The 25,290-nt window shown below is 37.3% G+C and overlaps 1 protein-coding gene across 11 annotated transcripts in view; it reads left to right on the forward strand.

Annotated features, from left to right (window-relative positions):
• Positions 1-25,290, forward strand: part of IDE (insulin degrading enzyme) — a 140,961-nt gene that overhangs the window by 68,349 nt on the left and 47,322 nt on the right. For 10 of the 11 annotated variants that reach the window (XM_077878390.1, XM_077878389.1, XM_077878394.1 and 7 more), the window contains 7 exons: positions 10,185-10,307; positions 16,046-16,158; positions 16,681-16,843; positions 17,938-18,030; positions 18,439-18,530; positions 20,204-20,284; positions 22,027-22,130. In XM_077878390.1, coding sequence (XP_077734516.1) covers positions 10,185-10,307; positions 16,046-16,158; positions 16,681-16,843; positions 17,938-18,030; positions 18,439-18,530; positions 20,204-20,284; positions 22,027-22,130 — 769 coding nt within the window. Of the gene's footprint in view, positions 1-10,184; positions 10,308-13,587; positions 13,718-16,045; positions 16,159-16,680; positions 16,844-17,937; positions 18,031-18,438; positions 18,531-20,203; positions 20,285-22,026; positions 22,131-25,290 lie in introns of those variants that run through there. The other variant, XM_077878398.1, reaches the window with a different exon arrangement.

The raw sequence follows: 25,290 nt of genomic DNA on the forward strand, positions 1-25,290 counted from the left end.
TGCAAACTGAATTCTCCTGAAGGGTAGGTAGGATTTTCTTAAGTAGAAGGAGGGAACAGCCAACTATTCAAGAGGGAAGGGAAATAATATTTATTGTATGAGTATTAAACACCATACCCGGGGTAGGTGTTTTACCTAATATGATGTCACTTAACCTTCACCACAATACTGAAATTTCATCATGCCCTTTGACAAGATGCTGAGATGAACTGAGAGAGAATAGCCTTGTGGGGGATGCAGGGAGAGGGAGGTAGGGTGATAGTGGAAATTCTGTGTAAGTTAGAGGATTTAATATCAGGTCAGTATGAACTCAAAGCCTGTGTTCTTTGCCGTAATGTTAGATTGGCCCCCAAAACTGTGTGAAGAAGAAAAGACTAAGGCATGAACCCAGTGTCTTAGAGCACACGAGTTGAAACAGTTTAGTTATAACAGAGCATGCTTTTCCATAGGAAGAAGAAGGAACAGAGCAGGGAAATACATTAAAACTGAAAAATGGGCAGCCCTGGTGGCGCAGCGGTTTAGCACCGCCTGCAGCCCAGGGCGTCATCCTGGAGACCCTGGATCGAGTCCCACATCAGGCTCTCTGTATGATGCCTGCTTCTCCCTCTGCCTGTGTCTCTGCCTCTCTCTCTCTCTCTGACTCTATGAATAAATAAATAAAATCTTTTAAAAAATAAAATAAATAAATTAAAAAAAATGAAAAATACAGGGGCACCTGTGTGGCTCAGTGGTTGAGTGTCTGCCTTTCGCTCAGGACATGATCCCGCATTAGGCTTCCCACAGAGAGCCTGCTTCTCCCTCAGCCTATGTCTCTGCCCAACTTTGTGTCTCTTGTGAATAAATATATAAATAATCTTTAAAAAAAAAAAAAACAGAAAAATATAAACCAGAAGGTAATTGAATGACTCCTGATCTTGGGATAATGATAATGACACAAAAGTCAGACGTTGATTTTGTTAATCATTTACTTTTTCTCCCCTCCCTCCATCCCTTTTCTCTTCTTCCTATTTCTTTATTTACGATTTTTAAAATTTATTCATGAGAGACAGAGAGAGAGGCAGAGACATAGGCAGAAGGAGAAGCAGGCTCCCTGTGGGGAGCCCAATGCAGAACTCAATTCTGGGATCCTGGGATCATGCCCTGAGCCGAATGTAGATGTTCAACCCCTGAGCCACCAAGGCGTCCCCTTTTCTTCCTTTTTATTATTATTATTATTTTTAAAATTTATTTATTCATATATTTTTAATTTATTTATAAAGAGAGGGCCAGAGACATAGGCAGATGGAGGAGAAGCAGGCTTCATGCAGAAGCCCAATGTGGGACTCGATCCTGGAACTCCAGGATCACATCCTGAGCTGAAGGCATATGCTCAACTGCTGAGCCATCCAGGTGTCTCCCCTCTTCTTCCTTTTTAAAGACTTTAAAACCCACAAAAGCAGACAAATACTGTAATGAACCCTATGTATGCATCACTCTGCCCTGACTAATCCACAATCCCATTCACCCTCTTGTATTATTTTGAAGAGAGCCTAGACATCATATCCTTTTACTTATAAATATTTCAGTATGTCTCTAAAAGATGATGACTCTTCTAAAAACAACAAAAATAAAATATTATCACTAATGTCTAATATCTAGTTTTCAAATTTCTACTTGTCTCATAAAAATATATAATTAAAAAAATTTGTTGGGATTAGGGTCCACATAATGTTCAATGTTAATAATTGAAAGGTCTTTAAATATCTTTTGGTATACAGGTATAGATTCATCCTTCATCTCCCTCCTCTCACCCCTGCGGAATATACTTCTTGCAGGATTAGGTTGGTTGCTGTAGCCTAGATTTTCCTGCTTGCATTCCCAACAGTGTAGTTTTACACATTTCTCTGACCTTTGTATTTCCACAAATTGGCAGTTGGATATGGAGGCTTGATCAGGTTCATGTTTTTTGTTGTTGTTGTTGAAGATTTTATTTATTTATTTGAGAGAGAGAATACCAGCAGGGGGAAGGGGTAGAGGAAGAGGGAGAAGCAGACTCTAACCGAGCAGAGAGCTGGGCAGGACTCAATCCCAGGATGCTGGTATCATGACCTGAGCTGAAGGCAGATGCTTAACTGACTGAGCCACTCAGACGCTCCATGGGTATTTTGACATGGTGGTGTGTTCTTCCATCAGGGGCATATAGAGTCCAGTTGTCTTTCTGTAGTGTTGCAACCACTGATCCTCAAAACATTGCCTCCCTAATTCTAATTCTGTTATTTCTCCTATACTTATAGGAAAGGCAGAACAAATGCTTGATTCATTCCCTTCATTTACAGTTTTCAAAATGAGTTGGTTCTCCAGCATCCTTCAGTGATGACTCATTTGTTTGCACATAGAAATATTTGATATATTCAGCCTACTTAGTCATTTAATATTACCTAAGTTTTTCCATGGGTGTTGTTACTGTCTTATTTTTTTCCTTGCCTAGGATATGTGTCTATGAAAAACTAGAAATTTATGGAAATCCAGAACAGGATTAATCAAGTGTACAGGTGCTTTATTAGGGCATTTACAAGGTTTTCACTTCTAGTCCCATCTCCTGACTTGCATCTTGTACTTGCATATACTAATCCAGGTGTAAGAGAATTGCCCTTTTTAATTTTATAGGAAAATTCATACATCCCAAAAGGCTTTAGTTACACATTCCCCCATCTGAGCCAGCCAAGTGTCCTTGTATAACTTTTGACTCCTCCGGAAACTTAACTACTAATGGCCTGTGTGACCAGAAGCCTTACCAATAACATGAGCTATCAGTTTACACATATTTTGTATGTTATATGTATTGTATACTGTATTCTTATGAGAAAGTAAGCTACAGAAAAGAAAATGTTAAAGTCACAAGAGTAAGTACATTTACAGTATTTATTGTATTTATTTATACATGTACTGTATTTATTGAAAATCTGCATATGAGTGGATCTGTGAAGTTGAAACCTGCATTTTTCAAGGGTTAACTGTAATTCCAAGTAACTACCTGTAGATATATTAACAAAACTTTCAGAATCTTGCGTTTTCAGACAACATTTAAGATTTTTATGGTTATAACTATCAAGTTGACCTTTCCTTGAGAATCTTATCAGACATATGGTTGCAGACAGCTTTAGATTCTAAAACAGATTTCTAAAACTTCAAACTCAGTCTTTTCTGCAGTATAAGAAATTCCTGGCTTCAGAATTTTCCAGGAAAATGAATTCAATTTTTGTATATATTAGTACTGAATTTGTAAGCTTTTCTTTTTTTTTTTTAATAGAATTTAAAGTAGTTGTTACAATGAAAATATAAGATAGTATTTACTGAGCTTTATAATTTACAAAACCTTTTTCATCTTGATTATCACTTTACATCAGCTTCACAACAACCCAGGTTAATATTAAGTAATTATTGTCTGACAGGTTCTGTGCTAAGCCTTTACACAGACTATTCATTTAATCATACTAACAATCCTTGAGGTTGGGTCTCTTCTTTTTTTTTTTTTTTTTAATTTTTACTTTATTTTATGATAGTCACACAGAGAGAGAGAGAGGCAGAGACACAGGCAGAGGGAGAAGCAGGCTCCATGCACCGGGAGCCCGATGTGGGATTCGATCCCGGGTGTCCAGGATCGCGCCCTGGGCCAAAGGCAGGCGCCAAACCGCTGCGCCACCCAGGGATCCCGGTTGGGTCTCTTCTTATTCTTAGTTACAAATAAGGAAACGGGGGCCTAGTGAGGTTAAGAAACTTGTCTGTATCTCACAGCTAGGAGCCAGAGAAGTCAGGGATTGAGCCCTGGCTCTTAACAACTGGGCATATAGTCCTTATTTTGCAGATCAAATAAATGACCCCTTAGAGATAATGAGAGACTTTTCTAAGGTTGCTTAATTAATATATGATGGAGTCAGGACCAGAAATCCTCAATCTCCCATCTGCCAAGCCAGTGCTCTCTCCAGTGGGTCCAGAGTGGAAGTGTCTCAGTAAGCTGCCCTGGTGTCCATTCAGTCCCCTGCTGGAGCTCACTGTAATGGTAACAGAGCCAGAAAGATAGGAATCAGGGTTTTGGTAGCAGTATTTCAGTTTGATATGAATGACTAGCTGAGTTAGTACTAAATTAGACAGTATGTATCTAGAGACTAGACTGGTTGGTATTTGTTATTATACCAGCCATATTCCCATTTTTCTCCATGCATGGATTGTTAGGTTGAGGAAAGTCATCTAGACCATTTGCTGAGCTTTCTTTTCTACTATAATGCCATTAGTTTCTGTGATCTCAGAAGCCAGGAGTCCTTCATAGATAAAATTCACATCGTAACAACAGTATCTGCTGTTTATTGTATGTTTATTTTGTTATACATCAAGGGTTATGTTGACTACTATAACATTTTTACAGATTAGTTATGTCATAAAAGATAGGTTTAGAAATATTTGCCAGATCATTCTCTGTGTACTACTAAAGTCACAGAGCATTATAAGTACAGTTTGAGCATTTGATGTACTCTTCTCCAGTTGCATTTTCCTCCCGCTTCTGGGAAGTAACCACTGTCTTAAGTTTGATGACTGTCAAGTCTCATGATTTTGTTTTGTTTTTTTAAGATTTTATTTATTTATTCATGAGAGACACACACAGAGAGAGAGAGAGAGAGAGAGAGAGGCAGGGACACAGGCAGAGGGAGAAGCAGGCTTCATGCAGGAAGCCCGATGTGGGACTCGACCCTGGGACTCTGGGATCACGCCCTGAGCCAAAGGCAAATGCTCAACTGCTGAGCCACCCAGGTGTCCCACCATGTTGTTTTTTTTAAATATCACTAGTCATGTATTTCCCTTTAAGCAATATGTTTTATAGTTTTTAGTTTTACAAAGATGGTATTTTATTGTGAGTAATCTCTGCCATTTGTATTTTTTCATTCACCATGATATTTGTAAGAGTTACCATATTGGTGAATGTACCTCAGGGATGTTTTTAAATTTTTATTGCTGCTATTTGAAAATTTCATTGAATATATCACTGTTTACCTGTTTTCCTGTTAAAGGAATAGTGCTTCTATGAGCATTCTTGTGCATATGTCCTTATGCACAGAGTTCTTTAGGGTACGTGTATCCAGCAGTGGAATTACTGTGAAGTAGAATATTCATGCACATCTTCATATTCAGTAGATATTGCCAAATTGTTGCTTTGGCGGTTGATTCAGTTTATACTTTCTCTTGCAGTGGCTGAGTTCTCACTTCTCTGCATCTCTAAACAGCATTTGGTATCATCGGACTTCCATATTTTTGCTACTTACTGAATGTTAAATATTACTCTTAAGCTTTATTACATGGATTTTTTTCTAATTTGATGCATTCCTACCAATGTCAGAATCGAGATAGAGCCTAAGAGAAGTAAAGTAACTTGTTCAAGGTTATGCAGCCAGAAGATGGCTGAAACTGGATTAGATGAGAGTTCTGTGAACACCTAAGCCAGTGCCTGTTCCTCTGTGAACAGAGTCTAGTTGATTTAGGGACAAATTACAGAGTTCTGTGCGTTATGTCTTACTTTTCCCTTCATTTCCTCATCTAACGATTTCTTAAGAAATTCCATCAGCTAGCCTTCCTGTTTTTAGTAAACTCTTTTAAAGGAGTTATACAAGGATTTGTTATAAAAGGATTAATAAACTTAATGGCAAGCCTGACTCTTTGGCCCTTTTGTTTTTTGGGTTTTTAAAAGTATTATTATAGGGATGCCTGCGTGGCTCAGTCAGTTAAGCATCTGCCTTTGGCCCAGACCATGATCCCCTGGTTCTGGGATCAAGTCCCAGGTCGGGCTCCCTGCTGAGCAGGAGGACCTGCTTCTCACTCTTCCTCTGTGCTTTCTGTTACTGTCTCTCAGTAAATAAATAAAAAATATTTTAAAAAAATATTATTATATTTATAAAACAGCACCCATTTATTAGCTCCTAGTTTTATAAGTCCAAAGTCTGGCATGGCCTGGAATTCTCTACTCATGGTGTCACAAGGCTGAAACCAAGATATTGACTATATAAAGTTCCCATCTGAAGGCTTGGGGAAAAACATCTTCCAAGGTCATTCTTAACCATTGGTAAAATTCAGTTCCTTTTAGCCATAAGACTGAGATCACCCTTTCTGTGCTGGCTGTCAGCCAGGGACTGCTTCGAGCTCCTAAATGTTACCTGCATTCCTTGCTCCATGGTCCTCCCTGTCTTCAAGCCAGTAATGATGTATGCTGGTCAGTTCTTTCTTATCCTTTGAATCTTTGACTTCTTCGTCTGCCAGTTGCCAAAGAAAATGCTTTGTATATGTATTGATTTATTATTTCAAAAAGTTATTAAAAAATTTTTTTTGGTTGGCTCATCGTACCTAGTATCCATGTTTCTGTCGATGGATTGAGAGCTGACTATCCTGATCCCAAGAGAGTCAGTCATAGTGGAGAACTGACTTTCCTTTTCTAATTTAGGTACCTCAGAGGATATAGAACTGGTGTTCCCAAATGGACTGTAATTTCCTTCTGTCATCACATATTAGAAAGAATGAAAACAGGGATCCCTGGGTGGCTCAGCAGTTTAGCGCCTGCCTTTGGCTCAAGGCATGATCCTGGAGTCCTGGGATCGAGTCCCACATTGGGCTCCCTGCATGGAGCCTTGCTTCTCCCTCTGCCTCTGTCTCTGCCTCTCTCTCTGTGTCTCTCATAAATAAATAAACAAAATCTAAAAAAAAAAAAAGAGTGAAAACATCTAGGCAGCCAAGAGTTGAAAATATAGATTCATAGAATGGTATCTATTTATAGCTAAAAGCCACTTTTCAGAGCAAATGTGACTGAGTGTCTGTTTAGCAGTTTGACCAGAGATCTGGTATCATTCGATTTAGGGCCTCAGGTGAGCTACATTGTTGTTGACAATGGCTTCTTTGGCACTTTTTTCTTTTTAACTTTTTGTTGTAAAGTAGAGTAAAGATGCAGAAAAATGTGTGTGGTTCTGATAAATTGTTTTTATTTTTGCTATTTGAATAATCAATTAAATAAATGTTCTGGTATTATTGTATCAATCACTGAGTTTTCAAAAACTGAGCACATCATGGAGCCAGCAGCCAGTGAAGAAACAGCATTATCTGCACTCACTAGTACTGCTTGTGCCCCTTTGTAGTCACTGTCCATCCCCTAAGGGTGACCTCTATCTGACTTCTAATAACCCAGATTAATTTTGCCTGTTTTTATGCTTTATATAAATGAAATGAAGAAGTGTATATTCTTGTGTCTGGCTTCTTTCACACTACCTTAATGTTGTGAACTTTATTTATACTGCTGCATATAAACAGTGGATTATTCATTCTCTTTGCTAGTCTAGTATTCTGTCGCAGTTCTTTGGGTCATTTTAATATAACATAGTGTTTTGCCATGATCTGTGTTTTAGTGTGTTTGGGGTATGTTCCTACTTTATCTCTATTTTTATTTTTAAATTAAGATTTATTTCTTTTAAAAAGAGCATGTACATACTCACGTGCTTTTGTGCGCACAGAGAGGGAGAGGGAGTGAAGCAGACTCCTCATTCAGCACAGAGCCACAACCCTGAGATCATGACTTGGCGGTGAAACCAGGGGTAGGAGGCTCAGTTGGTAAAGCGGCTGCTTTCAGCTCAGATCGTGATCTCAGGGTCCTGAGATCCAGCCCCATGTCTGGGCTCGCTGCTCAGTGGGGAGTCTGCTTCTCTCTCTCTCTCTCTCTCTCTCTCTCTCTCCTTCTGCTGCTCCCCCACTTGTACTCTCTTGCTTGCACATACTCTCTCAAATAAATAAATAAAATCTGTAAAAAAAAAAAAAAAAAGGATAAAATGGTAGGATATTCAGGAGCATGAAAATTACATTAAAAAAATTATTCACAAGACAGAGAGAGAGACAGAGAGAGAGAGAGAGAGAGAGAGGCAGAGACATAGGCAGAGGAAGGAGAAGCAGGATCTGTGCAGGGAGCCTGATGTGGGACTTGATCCAGGGACTCTAGGATCACACCTGAGCCAAAGGCAGATGTTCAACCACGGAGCCACCCAGGCATCCCAGGAGCATGAAAATTAAAGCAGAATGTTCTAGAGCTGGCCAACCTGAAGGAACTTTTAAGTTTAGTTGGAGGCCATGATCTCAGTCTTCATAACGTTTGATATGAAGTTTAAGCTTTTTTTAAACCTAGAACATTGATGTGATTGTGGGTAGGCAAATCAGGTCACATTTAGACTAAAATTCTGGTTTTGATCTCACACTATCACATTGATTGTCTGTTGAAATAAGACTTAATATCTCCAAACTTGAGTACCCTGGTATGTCATTCTTAGTTCACATATTGTAGGAATCTGAGCTTGGCAGTGTAAATAACTAAGGAAACTATAAAGACTCGTACTCCTAGAATTGAGGCTTTTAGAATTTTCAATTAGAAAAGGAAGAGTTTACCTTAATATGAAAGGACTTGAAATCATTACCCAGTAAGGTTGCTTTTTCTTCTGGATATTTTTTTTTTTTTAAGATTTTATTTATTTGAGAGAGAGAACAAGAAAGCAACCACAAGTGGGGGGGTGGGCAGAGGGAGAAAGAGGGAGAAGCAGACTCCCTACTCCCCAGGGCAAGAAGCCAAATGCGGGGCTCAATCCCAGAACACTGAGACCACGACCTGAGCCGAAGGCAGATATTTAACTGACTGAGCCACCCAGGTGCCCCCTCTTCTGGATATTTTTAAGAGCACCTGAATCTCTCCAGTTGAGTTGGAGAATGTCTCAGGACCTCAAGTAGAGCAAATCTGGAATTGAGCTGCATCTTTAGTGAGAAACTGAGAGAATTATTTAAGAACCTGAAACTTGGGACACCTGGGTGGCTCAGCAGTTTGGCACCTGCCTTCGGCCCAGGGCATGATCCTGGAGACCTGGAATCAAGTCCCACATCGGGCTCCCTGCATGGAGCCTGCTTCTCCCTCTGCCTGTGTCTCTGCCTCTCTCTCTGTGTCTCTCATGAATAAATAAATAAAATCTTAAAAAAAAAAAACAAACCTGAAAACTTGACTAGCAGGCTACTGCTAGTGAATATTGAGTACATTTGATCACTTTGTGACTAAAGTTAATGGGCACTTGCTAGGCTGTTGCTTGCACATGCTACATTTGTTGTTTCAAGCATTCAGGCATGAAATCTTGGCTCAGTATTATGCAGCTCTACAAGGCTAAAGACTGGATCTAAGAACGCCATCTGGTGGTTCTCTCTAGATACCCAATTTAATGAGTGGATTCCAATGCCAGTTCAGTACAGCCATTATAATGACCCAAGGAAAGAAAATATATAAAGAATGTGTTCTGTCATAGTTTCATCTCTGCAGATGGAAGATAGCAACCACTTAGTAGAGTAAGCAGGAACAACAATAAAAGTTTCTATGCAAAATTTTAGGATCTTTCTAGTCAAAATGCCATTTTTAGGGAGACACCAATCATTAGAATTCTATCTCTGAATTCCCTAAACTACAGGATTTTTATTAGAAAGGTAGTACTTAGAGATTGTGACCATTTGCTATTGACTTGCATAGTTTGCCCTAATTGAGTTAGTTATTAGATTTCATAAGAGCTCTCAGTGGTACGTATGTATACATATATATATGTATGTATGTGTATATATATATATATTATACATTGCTTGAGACTTATAAAATTAGCATCATATCCTATTTTTACCAGTCTAGATCAAATCCATGAGAATTTATTCACATCACAAATTTAATGTTTCAGCCAAGAATAGTACATTTCTTTCCACAAATAACTTGGCAACTTCCAAAAAGATCCCTCTGTGACTTTCTTCAATTAATTATGGAGCACATAGGGAATTGAAACTTAAAGTAAGTGTGAATGGAGGCCACATAGATCTCATTTTGTCCTATAAGTGCTCATCATACCTCTATCTCAGAGGGATTTTAAGGTGTATAATTTTCATAAAGCCCTTTAGGTTCCTGAGGGAAAACCCTCTGTAGTTTAAAATGTTATTAATTTGTACTCTTCTCTCCTGTTGATTCCACATACATTCAGACATATTAACTAATCATTATGTGTGTTAGCTTGAACTCTGGTTTTTAAGTTTACTTTATAACAATGTCAGTAATAATTCCATAACTTTAAAGTCTGCATATTTATGTTTTGCTAAGAAATGTTTTTCTTCCTTTTTAGGAAACAAATACACTTTAGAGACTCGACCAAACCAAGAAGGCATTGATGTCAGGCAAGAGCTACTGAAATTCCACTCTACTTATTATTCATCCAACTTAATGGCTATTTGTGTGTTAGGTCGAGGTAAGAATCCTTAAGATTTTTCATAGAATTAGATAATCTAAGTTTTCCATTTGGCTCTTTCAAAATATTGTAAGAAGGATAGAAGATACGGCCTTTTATCTGCTCAGAGGCTTTTGAAAATGATTTCCTTATTGGAGAATATATGAAGGGGGGAATTTTGTTTTTAACCCTGTGTTCTTTTTTTCTTCTTCTTTTTTATAACTCTGTGTTCTAAAAAGGAGTATAGATGATTTAAAATGGAGACCTGAGAAAAATATAAATTACTAGTAGGTATTATAAACCTATAAAAGCAAAGAAAGGAGATATAAAAGGAAAGATGAGCAGATTTGACCTTAAAACAATTCAGAAAACTAGGAATAAGATTAAAAGGCAAATGATAGGGGGGGAAAAAGGCAGATGATACACTGGAAAAATGATTTGGAATATAAACAGCAAATTGACTCTTGTCTATCTTCTTTTTTTTTTTTTTAATTTTTTTTATTTTTTTAATTTATGATAGTCACAGAGAGAGAGAGACGGAGACACAGGCAGAGGGAGAAGCAGGCTCCATGCACCGGGAGCCCGATGTGGGATTCGATCCCGGGTCTCCAGGATCGTGCCCTGGGCCAAAGGCAGGTGCCAAACCGCTGCGCCACCCAGGGATCCCCTATCTTCTTATTTTTTAGTCTTATTTTTCTAAAGTTTTTAATTCCAGTTGGTTAATTTACAGTGTTGTATTAGTTTCTGGAATATAGTGATTCAACAATTCCATACATCATCCAGTGCTCATCGCGACAAGTGTACCCCTTAATGCCAATCGCCTACTTCACCTGTCCCTCCAACTTCCCCTCTGGTTACCATCAGTTTGTTTTCTGCCATTGAGTCTGTTTCTTGGGCAGCCTGGGTGGCTCAGCAGTTTAGCGCCGCCTTCAGTCCAGGGCGTGATCTGGAGACCTGGGATTGAGTCCCACGTCGGGCTCCCTGCATGGAGCCTGCCTCTCCCTCTGCCTGTGTCTCTGCCCGCCCCCCCCCTTCATGGATAAATAAATAAAATCTTTTTTTTTTTTTTTTTAAAGAGTTTGTTTCTTGGTTTGTCTCTCTCCTTTTTTTCCCCCTTTGTTTTGTTTCTTAAATTCCACATGAGTGATATCATATAGTATTTGTCTTTCTCTGACTTATTTCACTCAGCATTATACTCTCTAGTCCATTCTGTGTGTTGCAAATGGCAGGATTTCATTCGTTTTTATGGCTAAGTAATAATCCATTGTGTATGCATACCACATACCACATACCACATCATCTTTATCCATTCATCTCTCAATGGACACTTGGGCTGCTTCTATATAAGGGCTTGACTTTTTAAATGCAAATTAACTGGATACAGTATAGTGCTTCCACTTGTTAAATTACCATAATTTTGTTATTGTTTTTAAGTAATACTCAGAGGAATAGTGCACTTTTGTATTGGTGGTGGTATAAACAATTTATGCAGTTGCTCTAGACTTTCTGGAGAACAGGTTAGCAAGGTACATCACCCTTGAAAAGTATGTTTTTACTTCAAGAAATGCAATCTAAGGAAATAACCAGATTTATTCAAAAAGGTGATGCACTAAGATGTTTCTGTCAGTATCATACTTATTAGTGAAAAGTTAGAAATGGTCTGATCATTAATAGAAGATAGGTTAAATAATGATGTTATAACTATATAATAGGGCATCTTATAGAAAATTGCATCTCTTCTCCCACTTTCTGTTCTCCTATCTGCTTTATTTTTCTTTACAACATTTATCACCACCTGAAATATTAAATATTTATCATTGTTCACCGTACTAGAAAGTAATTTACTTGAGAATAGAAGCTGTTTTGTTCACTGCTTTGTCCTGAGTGTCTGAGTTAGTTCTTGACACATCATATGCACAAGGTAAATATATACTGAATGAATCAATTTTAATGGCAGCATTTTAAGAACACGGGAAAATATTCTTAATATGTCCAATAGAAACACAAGCACCGTAAAAAAACTATGTACTATATGATCCCATTTAGGGATTTATAAAAAATTATAATATACATATATGGTATAGACATACAACAAAATAGAAAAACATGCTAGAAATTTAATGTGATAAAAGTAGTTAAGAACTCATGCTCTAGACTCTTACAGCTTGGGTTTGAATTCCAGATATACCACTTACTTAGCTGTGTGGCCTCGAGCTAATAAAGTTACTTCAGGTCCCTGAACTTTAGTTTTTACATATTTTATTTTATTTTATTTTATTTTATTTTATTTTATTTTATTTATTTATTTATTTATTTATTTATTTATTTGTTTATTTATTTATTTATTTATTTATTTATATTTTTAAAATTTTTATTTATTTATGATAGGCACACAGTGAGAGAGAGAGGCAGAGACATAGGCAGAGGGAGAAGCAGGCTCCATGCACCGGGAGCCCGACGTGGGATTCAATCCCGGGTCTCCAGGGATTGCGCCCTGGGCCAAAGGCAGGCGCTAAACCGCTGCGCCACCCAGGGATCCCGTTTTTACATTTTTTAAATGGAGGTGTGCTATCTCATAACTTTTATGAGATTTAATCAAGATAATGCAAAAGTGTTCAGCATAGTGCCTGGCACGTAGCAAATGCTCCATAAAGGGTACCTACTTTTAGCATTCCATAATCATGAGATTATGATGACTTTTGTTTCCTTCTTTTTACATTTATTGTTGGTTTTCTACTTTTGACAAATTTTAGTTTGTAAGCAGAAAATAAGCAACTATATATATTTTAAGTTGGTAATAAGAACCAGGATATAAAATTGATCCAAAGAGTGATGCCAACAAAATAAAAAGTATATCTGTAATTCTGTGTGCTTGCTAATGGTAGCTAGTTCTAGAGTGTTTTTTTTTTTTTTTTTGGGTAGTTCTAGAGTGTTAAATATCACTTGGTATTTAGAGCCTAGTCCTGGGAATATTTTTGTCTGTGTTGTATTGAGACAAAAAAAAACCTTGATTTCCATAAGCACTTATTGGGCAACTAATGATGACAACAGATGAATCAGGTAGGAGGCCTGTGTTCCGTGTTGTGTTTAGTGGAAGTGACAGAATAAGTGTCTAAAAGATGTTTCAGTTCTCTGATGATATACATGTCACTCTCCTAGTGTGACTGACTATGAACTTAGTGTGCTAAGTTCAGTGGAATTGGTAAGGGTCCTGGAAGAGGTGTCCTTGCTACAAGAGTTATGAGGAGGAAACAGGATCTCTCAGAGGATTAATAGAAAATCCGCTCCTTCTTCTAGGATGAGGGGAGAGAAAAGAGTAACCATGTGGAAGGATCTCTGTCACAAAGGGACAAAAAAGTTTTTCTCTGTTCTCCCACGGGACCATCCCTCTAGTTGTGGCAGCACTAATTACCTGGAAACTTGGCAAATAGGTAACTATCAAGTACAGACCTTGGGATTGCCAAGTCCTCGTGATGTAACGATGAAAGGGACTCCTTTCCCTGAACTCCAGTAACTCACTGTGTAGTGGAGAAGACAGACTGCAGCATCATATAGCTGCTTTACCTTAAAAAGCTACATTGTTAACTTAAGCTTTTAAAGTAGAAATACTTGAAAGGCACACCTGGTAGAACCTTGCTCTAAAGGACCCCGCTGTTGTCAGCACCTCAGGTTGATAAGTCTTTGTTTACTGCCCTTGTTTCAAGTCACATGTTCCATCTGTGCATGAAGATATCTCTGTCATCTCTTGCTCCAAATATACCCACTCCATTCCTAAGTTTACTTGTCATATAATAAGCAGCTACTCATCTGCCTTGTATTTGGCTCTGGACATTTTGAGGTCCTACATACATGTCAAAAAAATTGAAGTAAAAATATGTACATTTTATAAGTAAAGTGCAAATGCCATATTCATAGGCCTATATTTGTCTCTACTAGAGAATTTCATACTATATAAATGCAAATCTCAAATAGTGATTAAATACTCTCTGGAGAGTTCATGAAAAAGTTCCAAATGGGTCCTAGAATATTAAGAGAAATTTCTTATTTGATCCAAATGCTTCCTTTTTTTTTTTTAATTTTTATTTATTTATGATAGTCACAGAGAGAGAGAGAGAGGCAGAGACACAGGCAGAGGGAGAAGCAGGCTCCATGCACTGGGAGCCTGACGTGGGATTCGATCCCGGGTCTCCAGGATCGCGCCCTGGGCCAAAGGCAGGCGCTAAACCACTGCGCCACCCAGGGATCCCGATCCAAATGCTTCCTGATGGTGACACTTGATCAGTGTTTATACCATTTATAAATAACCTATTCTTGGAGAGACAGAATCAAGGTGAGATGTTACCTTGTTTATAAAAAGATAACCTTTTGGATACCTGGCTGGCTCAGTAGAGCATGCCACTCTTGATCTCAGAGTTCATGAGTTTGAGCCCCAAATTGGAAAGACAGATTACTTTGGGGGGTGGGGAAGGAACCTTTTTCCTTTTTTCATTTTTTGAATGATAGAAATAGGTGTACATGGAAAAAAGTGTATTCCACATAGAAAGGTATGAAGTATAAATCAAGTTTTTTTTCCTCTGTGATGACAATGCCTTCTCCTCAGAAATCTCACCTTAAGTAATTTCTTGTTACACTTCCAAAACTGGAATTTTATTCATATATATAGGTATGCCTGTTAAAAAATTAACTGAGAGTGCTTGCAGTTTTCATTTAATAGAGCTTTGAGATATTTTTTGTATCAGCACATAGAGATCTCTCCATTATTAATGACTGCATAAAATTCTAATGTGTAGACATTTCATAATATTCACATGCTCATAGATGTTTAGGTCATTTCCAGTTTTTGTTATAAACAGCGCTGCAGTAAACATACTATACATACAGCTTTATAAGTTTTTCAAGTATAACTCTTTAAAAAATATAGGTAGGTGATAACACAGAATAATTTAAGTGGCCATGTAGTTCTACCAACAATTACAAGTCTTTGGATGAGTTTGCCATATTTTGATACAGAATCATACAACGTTAGACCTTGGAAGAGACCTGTGATCATCTTACCCAGTGTTCTCATTTTACAGAACCAGAAGTGGTTAACCAGGTTTTCCAAGTAGTCAGTTGATAAGGTTGGTGAAGCCAGGATTAGGATCCAAGTCCTCTAGTCTCCCTACCCAAGACACTTTTCACCATTTTATTTACTTTTCCCCCTCAAAATCACTCACAGACTCTAACATTTGACTTTTAACAATGGGCTTAGATTGTGTCTATTTATAAAGTAAGTATAATCTACCAGCTGATGCTTTAGTATGTGCCTGTTGGCAATTGATCAAATAGTTTTCCAAATGCAGCCGATTTTTCTATTTTTAATACGTGTTTTAAATTTATTGCAAGATAACATTTGTGAAATAGTTTTTTAAATTGTAAAGAGCTAGGAATGTGTCAGATATAATTATCAATATTGCTTAGCTTTTAGAAGTTATACAGGCACTGGCAGGATTGAATGGAGTGCTTCAACTTTATCAGATGCAGTTTTAAAAAATTGTAGATTTTCTATTTTAATAGTCCTAAGATTTTTCATGAGATCCTAACATTTTGTTCAGCTTTATTGAGATACAATTTTTCTCCAGCTTTGTTGAAATAAAATTGATATGTAATATTGCATAAGTTTAAGGTATACAATGTAGTGATTTTATATGTATATAGAGGATACTGAGGCTTTAAATACTTTCATGTTAAAATTGTTTTCATTGTCTGTTTTCTTACAGAATCCTTAGACGACTTAACTAATCTGGTGGTAAAGCTATTTTCTGAAGTTGAGAACAAAAATGTCCCATTGCCAGAATTTCCTGAACACCCTTTCCAAGAAGAACATCTTAAAGTAAGTGCATGTATTTCTAATATTTTTTCTTTTTTAATTTTTGGACATAATATATGTCTAGTTTACTAGAGTAGATGAAAAATTTTCTAAGTTTTATTTATATAGTTTTTAATACTTGTTTGGATAATCAAATCAGTTTCACATTTATTAGGGATATGTATCACCAAAAAGATAGCAATATATATCTGATCTTTGCATGCTAAAAGTAGTTTTGGAAAAAATAAAAAAATAAAAGTAGTTTTGGTAGTTATAGTCTTGATAAACTGCAGAAGCTGTTCTCTAGTGCCAGAAGGCAAGTATATTGAGCTGCATGGTCTAGGGGATCAGACATGGGCTATACTGCGACTGTAATGAAATTCCACTTAGAAAGAGCCAGTTATTCTTTGTGGTCAGTACAGTTTTCTCTGGCACTTAATTTTCTTTTGAATTTGGGATTCTTCATGAAAATCTGTATTCTTCATAGTTTATATTATTCAGTAAGTAGGAGTTGATACAGCTAATCTTTTGATTTTTTTTTTCCAGCAACTTTACAAAATAGTACCCATTAAGGATATTAGGAATCTTTATGTGACATTTCCCATACCTGACCTTCAGAAATACTACAAATCAAATCCTGGCCATTATCTTGGTCATCTAATTGGTCATGAAGGTCCTGGAAGTCTGTTATCAGAACTTAAATCAAAGGGTAAGTCTTTCCTTTTACTCTGGCTCTTGTTTTCTCTTAAATATTTTTGTGTGAAGGAACATTTTTAGATGAGACTGTTTTGGGTTTACGGGAGAGTGAGGGTGCTGGTTGTTAGTGTGCTTTTGTTTTTTTGCTTTGGGGTTTTTTTCCCCCCATAATTTGTTTTACCCTTCATTATTCTGCAGTGAAGTTTAGATTTTTCAAAAGATACTGTGCTACATTTTTTTAAAGATTTTTATTTATTTATTCATATGAGAGACAGAGAGAGGAAGAGATACAGGCAGAGGGAGGAGCAGGCTCCCTGCGAGGAGCCCGATGTGGGACTTGATCCCAGAGACTCTGGGATCACACCCTGAGCCGACGGCAGATACTCAACCACTAAGCCACCCAGGCACCCCTGTGCTATGTATTTAAATAACAGAGAGGTTTAAAAAGTAAAAGGTCACATTGGATATTCTTTACCATCTCTGCGAAATGACAGTAAACATTATTTATTTGCCTGCTCTTATCCATCAGACCAGAGGGTATAGTAGCATCTAGTCAATAGATGATTTCCAAGGCCCCTCTCAACTCAGGCTCTGCTTTTATGTAACACTTAAGCACAGTACTCTACTCTTCCCTTGGGAACTGATTGGAAGAGTCTTGAGGAAACCGTCCAACCCAAAACAAAACAAAACAAAACAAAACCACTTCAGTCTTCTAAGTGTCTGAAATGGTTTTTCTGAACTGATTTTTTTGCTCTTTTTCTGCAAGTGGTTCATTCTGATATCTTGGGAACATACAGCATGAATTGAAAAGAACATTCTTGTGTTAAAAGAAGCCACACGGGCATCCCCGGTGGTGCAGCGGTTTAGCACCGCCTGCAGCCCGGGGTGTGATCCTGGAGACCCGGGATCGAGTCCCGTGTCGGGCTCCCTGCATGGAGCCTGCTTCTCCCTCTGCATGTGTCTCTGCCTCTCTCTCTCTCTCTCTCTCTCTCTCTGAATGAATGAATGAATGAATGAATAAATAAATAAATAAATAAATAAATAAATAAATAAATAAATCTTAAGCCACACATAAAATCCTGTTTTGATTTCCTTTGAATGTTATAGGCTGGGTAAATACTCTTGTTGGTGGACAGAAGGAAGGAGCCCGAGGTTTTATGTTTTTTATCATTAATGTGGACTTGACTGAGGAAGGATTATGTAAGTATGGACCTTTTTGGTTTTGAATGAAAATTGCCTTATGATACATTTTTAAAAATGTCTTAATGCCATGGATCTGTTTTATATTATAAAGCCATAAAACCTTTAATTTATACAATTCATCCATCATATTTTTCATGTGCAACTTGGCCTTCGTTTTATGGATGATTTTTCCTCCTTAAAAATTTGTTATTATGTTGTACTTGGCTTTTCATTGGCTCATTGACTATCCCAAAGTCCCTTCTGTTACATGTCCCAGAGGCTGGAAGGCCATGTGTGGGACCCTCAAACCAGTTTCAGGGAAGTGAAGACTCCATTTGTACTTACCTGACTTTACCTTAGGGGTGAGCTCACTGCTTTGTAAGATTCAAGGACTAAATGGTTTTGAAGTGTGCCCCTTTTTTCCAGTACACGTTGAAGATATAATTTTGCACATGTTCCAATACATTCAGAAGTTACGTGCAGAAGGACCTCAAGAATGGGTTTTCCAAGAGTGCAAGGTAATTTTGTTTCACCAAAATTTTTCTTGAGGAAAATTTTCAGAAAACCTATACATATGAATTAATTTAAATTTAAGGCCCAGTGAAACCTTTAAAGTTTTGGAGGTTTTTGTTGTTGTTATTTAAACTCTAAAATCTTTCAGTGCATAATAGTTTAGTTAAAACTTAGTTGTACTGCTCAGATTCGCTACCTGGGTCTCAAGTAAAGGCTAACGCATCAAGTAGCCTTTTTTTCAGAAGGAAAAAGGAATTGCTTTTCTATCCCTCAGATGGAAAGAAGCCAACAGTTTCTTGAGCTTGTGTCTATCAGGGCTTACCTTACTGTTTGCATGAAGCTTCATGAACCTGTTATTTTCAGATCTGCTGACAAAAACCTATAGTGAACTTTATTTATTTTAAAGATTATTTTTTAAAATATTTTATTTATTGATGAGAGACGCAGAGAGAGACAGATGCAGAGGGAGAAACAGGCTCCATGCAGGGAGCCTGATGTGGGACTCGATCCTGGGACCGCAGGATCATGCCCTGAGCTGAAGGCAGATGCTCAACCACTGAGCCACCCAGGCATCCCAATTTTAAAGATTTTATTTATTCATGAGAGACACAGAGAGAAAGGCAGAGACACAGGCAGAGGGAGAAGCAGGCTCTATGCAGGGAGCCTGACGTGGGACTCATCCCGGGTCTCCAGGATCACACCCTGGGCTGAAGGTGGCGCTAAACTGCTGAGCGACCCAGGCTGCCCTATGACTGTGTTCTTAAAAGTGATTTTATCATTGTTTGTATGGGAAAGCCTGGCTTGCCTGCATGTATGTATGTATGTATGTATTTATTCATTCATAAGAGAGACAGAGAGAGAGAGAGGCAGAGACACAGGCAGAGGGAGAAGCAGGCCCCATGCAGGGAGCCCGACGCGGGACCCAAGATCAGGCCTCGGGCTGAAGGTGGCACTAAACCACTGACCCACCCGGGCTGCCCTATTTATTTATTTTTCAGTCAAACAAAAGTTCTCTGTCTTTCAGAATTTTACTATTATTATTATTATTATTATTTTTAAAAATTTATGTATTTGAGGGAGAGTGTGCAGAGGAGAGGAGTAGAGGGAGGGAGAGAGAGTTTTAAGTGACACAGGACTCGATCCCGCAACTCTGAGATCACGACCTGAGCCGAAACCAAGAATCAGACGCTAAACTCACTGTGCCACCCAGGCACCCCTTCCAAAATTTTAAAGCCTTCTTTTAAATGTATTATCGAGATTCTGAAACATAAATTAGGATGAGAGAAATTCTTTTTACTTCGGTCAAAGTTTAAAGGAATCCCCTCTGCTTGTGAACTAGGACAGTAACTTCCAATCTGGGTGCACTTCTCTGAATGAATCAACAAAATGATCATCTGTGTAACTGTTGATCTTGCAGGGTTCCTCTACAGTTTTCCTAGTTCTTTGACTAATAGTTTCATTAATTTAGGCTAAAGAAATCATGTTCTGCTTTGGTTATTTTCATGTTCTGTACATTTCTAAATAAGCATAGACGATTTTTCAGAAACTGTGATAAAGTTAAATAGGAAGTAGGAAGCCTGTAGTGCAAACTAAATACTAAAGAAAGAGTCTTTCTTTAAAAATAAAAATTCTAAATAGTAGTCGATTTATGTGTAATTGGATTAATTTTCCATTTTAGGACTTGAATGCTGTTGCATTTAGGTTTAAAGATAAAGAGAGGCCACGGGGCTATACCTCTAAGATTGCAGGAATATTGCATGTAAGTTTACTATTTTACATATACAGTGGTGTGTAAAGTATTCTCATGATCCTGCATATATTACCTTCAGTACTACATTAATGATAAAAATTAAAGCTGTAGTATAAAACTTCAGACATTGTAGCAACTAGGCAAACTTTGATATCAAACCGTGCTTAAAATCTTAACTTTCACCATCCTAAAAATTATCATTTTTCATTACAGAGGTATTTTGCTTCTTGGATTTTAATATTTTTCAACTCTGTAATGTGTCAGTTGCTAATTATGTGAAAGCTATATAGATTATCTGCTTTTCTCCATTTCTGTTGCTACCACCCTAGTCTGAGCTACCATTATTTCTTGCCTTGACTACCATTATAATCTCTTACTTGATACCTCTTTTTTTCCCTCTTGTTTCACACTATATTTTATTTTTCCAGCCTCAGTAATCTTTTCAAAACCAAAATCAGACTGTTTCTCTTCTCTGTGTCAAATTCTTCAGTAGTTTCCTATCAAAGTTGGAATAAAATCTAAAATGTCACATTGGCCCACAAAGTGATCTGGCCCCAGCCCATCTCTCCCATTCTCATTCCCCTCCAGCTGTACTGGCTGCCTGGCTGCTTAATCTTCAAGCATTAAGTTTATTCTTCCCTTTTGGGACCTTTTACATTTGCTGTTTTCTCTACCTGGAACACTCTTCTCTCTTGTCTTTGCATGGTTGGGTTCTTATCAGTTGGGTTTCCATTTAGGTGTCTCTTCCTCACAGAGACCTTCCCTGACCTTCCAATCATGCCCTGCCCCCTTTTTATTCATAGCACTTATCACTATAATGACACTATTTATTTTCTGCCTCCTTCCCAATTGGAATATAAGCTCGTTGGGTAAAATAAGTGAAGGAGATTAAGAGTGCACTAACCTTAATGAGCACTGAGTAATATATAGAATTGTTGAATCACTCTATTTGTGCACTTGACACTAATATAACACTCTATGTTAACCATACTCGTCTGGTTACTCTCTCTCCTGACTTCTGTATTCGTTGTTGTTTTGTGTTTTAGTTCAGCCTTGAGTCTCAATCCCCAAATGAAATATTGTTATTATTAAACTTATTGTATGTCCCCCCCAAAAGAATATAAGCTCCTTAGGGAGCAGGGACATCATCTCTCTTGCCTGGCACAGAGTAGATGTTTGTTAAATATTTGTTGAATGAATGAATCAGTCTGTCTCAGTATATTGGGAGTTGCTCTTACTGATAAAAAGCATCTTCTATATTACTTTTCTTTATTAGCCAAAAGTGTAAGCCATTCCCCCCTCAACAACTTCCTAAATGTTTTTCTGATTTTATGCATATAAATTTGATGATAAATTCTGTTTATAAAAGTGTGTGTACTTTATATCACGAATCCTATAGGTTCAGCATTTCACTATCAAATTTTCTTCACTAGCAAGTATTCAGTTTTTAGTCAAAAGTACTACATTTTTTCCAAAAAAAAAAAAATGATTTTGCTTTCTGTAACATAAATGTATTTGGGAATTAACTGCACAATCATCTGCACAATTAACTGCACATCACACAGGAAACTGATTCAAGTGTGTTAAGAAAGAGAAAAGAAATTTTCCCAATGGAGTAAAATTTAATTGAAGGAGGATGTAGGAGTGTAAAATAATGAATTTAATGTGTTAGAGATATGTTTGCTTTAATAAGTTAGACTCTATAGTAGCTTTGCACATTTTATTTATCTATTTATTTTCCTTTTAATAAGTATTATCCCCTAGAAGAAGTGCTCACAGCTGAGTATTTGCTGGAAGAATTTAGACCTGACTTAATAGAGATGGTTCTCGATAAACTCAGACCAGAAAATGTCCGGTGAGTCACTCTACAGATTTTTACTGCTATATACTAAGTTTTCAATAATGATTAGAAGCTGAAAATTTGGAATTGTGAATAAAATGCTTTTAAACTTGTTATCGAGCATGACTAAAGTAGAAAGAATAGTATAATGAAGCAATAGCAGATGTCAACAAATCAGTACCTGACCAGCCTTTGTTATCTTTAACCACCCCTCATCACTCATCCTCCCTCCATTCCAGATGATTTTGAGGCAGTATCTCTAAAACATGAAGACATTTTTAAAAAACAAAATAAGGGGCGCTCGGTTGAGCATCCAACTGCTGATCAGCTCATGTCATGATCTCACGGTCAGGGTCCTAGGTCTAGGTTTGAGCCCTGCATTGGGCTTCATGCTCAGAAGGGAGTCTGCTTATGGATTCTCTTTCTCTGTCTCTCTCCCTCTCGCTCACTCTCTAAAATAAATAGATAAACCTTTTAAAAAATCATAATTTCATTATCATGAATAAAATACAATAATAGATCATCCTAACCTGGCTTCATCCTAATTCAAATGCCCAAAGTATTAGTTTATATATCTGGCTTCATAAACAAATGAGGATACCCTCTTTTTTCTTAAGTAGAAGTAAAGAGTACAGTCTTAGAATCCTTCTCACTAACCAGTGATTAACCAGGAGATCAAAAGTTGGAGAAGCTCTTAGAGTAGCAAGAGATATTCTTGCTAGAAGAGGTTTAGCCCTAAAGGGTTTATGAACTATCCCATGATATTTCTGCCTCAAAATTGAATTTCATCCATATTTTCCAATGTGAAATAATACGAGGAATGTATTTAAGGGGCACATATTTTGCATTTTTTATTTTTCTCCTCTGTCAAGCACGTATTTCCAAAATTCTGGGAACTTGGAGATTGAGTAAATATATCTTTTTGGAACGGTCATTTTAGGAATAAAATCAACAATCTGGTAGAAGTTTTTGAAGAATAAAAATCCTTCTGACAGAACTATTCCATCAAAATCTTTTTCCTAGTTACCATTGTTTGCACTTTTCCATGTACTAGCAAAAAACAATGGGAAAATTAAAAGAAGTATTGGTAGTTACACAGTGTGATAAATACAATAAAATGACATAGAACTAAGTCTACGCATACATTCTATCAATACCAATTTCCTAGTTTGGATATTTCACTATAATTGTGTAAGATGTAACCACTGAGGGAACTGGGTGAAGAGTACACAGGACCTCCCTGTATTATTTTTGTAATTTCCTATAAATTTGTAATTCTTTCAGAATTAAAAATGTTTACCATAGCAACACAAATGTAAAATAATTAGGAATGAATTTAACCAAAGATAAGCAAGACCTCAACATAGAACTACAAAACAGTGCCGAAAGAAATTAAAGACCTTGTTCTTGGGAGACTGGCTATTCTCTCCAATCTGATTCATAGGCTCTGTGTAATCACAATCAAAATCCTAGTAGTCTTTTTTCCTTTTAGAAATTGGTAAACTGATTCCAGAATACCTACAGGCATATTCAGAGGACCTAGATCAGCTGTGACATGCTTTAAAAAAAAAAAAAAAAAAAAAGATTTATTTTAGAGAGAGCAAGAACAAGTGTGGGGGAAGGTAGGGACGGGGTGAGGGGGAGAGACGCTCTCAAGCAGACTCTGCACTGAATGCAGAGCCCCCTGCAGGGTTCAGTCACAGGACCCTGAGATCATTAACTGTGCCGAAACGAAGAGTTGGATGCTTAACTGTCTGAACCACCCACATGCCCAGCTGTAACACTCTTCAATGTAAAAACAAAAGTTGGAGGACTCAAGCTACGGGATTGAAGACTAAGTATAAAGCTACATTAATTATGACATTGTACGTTAACTTGGGGATCAAAAAGAAATCATTGGAATGTAATATAAAGCCCAGAGTAGGCCCACACATATGTGTTCAGAGGATGTCTTTTTTGTTGTGGTAAAAAACATAAAATTTACAACTTAGCCATTTCTAAGTGTACAATTCAGTAGAATATCCATATTGTTAAAAAAAAAAAAATATATATATATATTCAAATTGTTGTAAAGCAGATCTCCAGAACTTTTTCACCTTGTAAAACGGAAACTGCCCATTAAGCAACATCCTCTCTCTTGCCTCCTACCATGTCTTGGTAACCACCATTCTACTTTTTATTCCCATGAATTTGACTACTTACATACCTAGTAGCAGTAGAATCATATGTCTTTATTTCACTTGGCCTAATGTCTTTCAGCTTCATCTATGTTGTACCATGCAGTGGGGTTTCCATTTTGCCATATTAAACCTACAAATATGGCTACAGAGTCTTGGCCCTTCTTTAGTCATACATAAATCTCTGTCTGGGAGGAGTCCTTGCTGAATCCATGCAGTTCCTAGGATAACTGTGTTTTTGTCTAAATGTTTGGTAGTCTGATGGTTGACTAGAAGAAGTTTGTGAGAGATCAGTGCCTAAACCACTGGCTTATGCTTTTTTTTTTTAGACTCCACTCTTTTCCTTTTCTAAAAATTAGAGCATTTGTCCATCTCCATCTTCTGCCTCTTCTCCTATCCTCCAGTATTTCTAAAAGGTGGTGGGCAGTGATCCTACTAGGATTTGTTAGTTGCCTAATAAGCATCAGAGAATGTGAATGATCTGCATTGGAGATGTGAATTCATTTGAGTCACTTGGCTGGCTCACTGGGTTTCAACCTGCTTTTTTTCTGTTGTTTGGCCAACCTTTGCAATTTAAAAACCTATATGTTTTCTAAAGACAGTGTAAATAAGAGGTTAGTAGTTCTGTCATCTGCAAACCTGAGACCAGTTTATCACATTTTGCTTTAGGTCTTGTGTCCTGTTGGACTATAAGTTCCTTCCAGGTAAGAACTGTGTTTTTTTTTCCCCAGAGTCACACTATCAAAGGCTCAATAAAAGTTGGTTGAATTCTCTAAGCCTTTAGCCTCACCTTTCTTGATTCCGTCTTTCTTTAAGAGACCCTTTTAAATAGTGGGGTGTTTTTTGTTTGTTTTTTGTTTTTTTTGTTTGCATTTTTCATGAACCTCAGTTTCTTCAGCACTATGGCCTTCCTGCCACAATTCCTTAAGTTTGGCTTGGAGTCTTTTTTTGTCCCTTCTTTCTTCTTTGGGATATATTTTTTGAAAAGATGATTTGAT

The sequence above is a fragment of the Canis aureus genome, chromosome 29, assembly GCF_053574225.1.
Source record: "Canis aureus isolate CA01 chromosome 29, VMU_Caureus_v.1.0, whole genome shotgun sequence".
Lineage (NCBI taxonomy): Eukaryota > Metazoa > Chordata > Mammalia > Carnivora > Canidae > Canis > Canis aureus.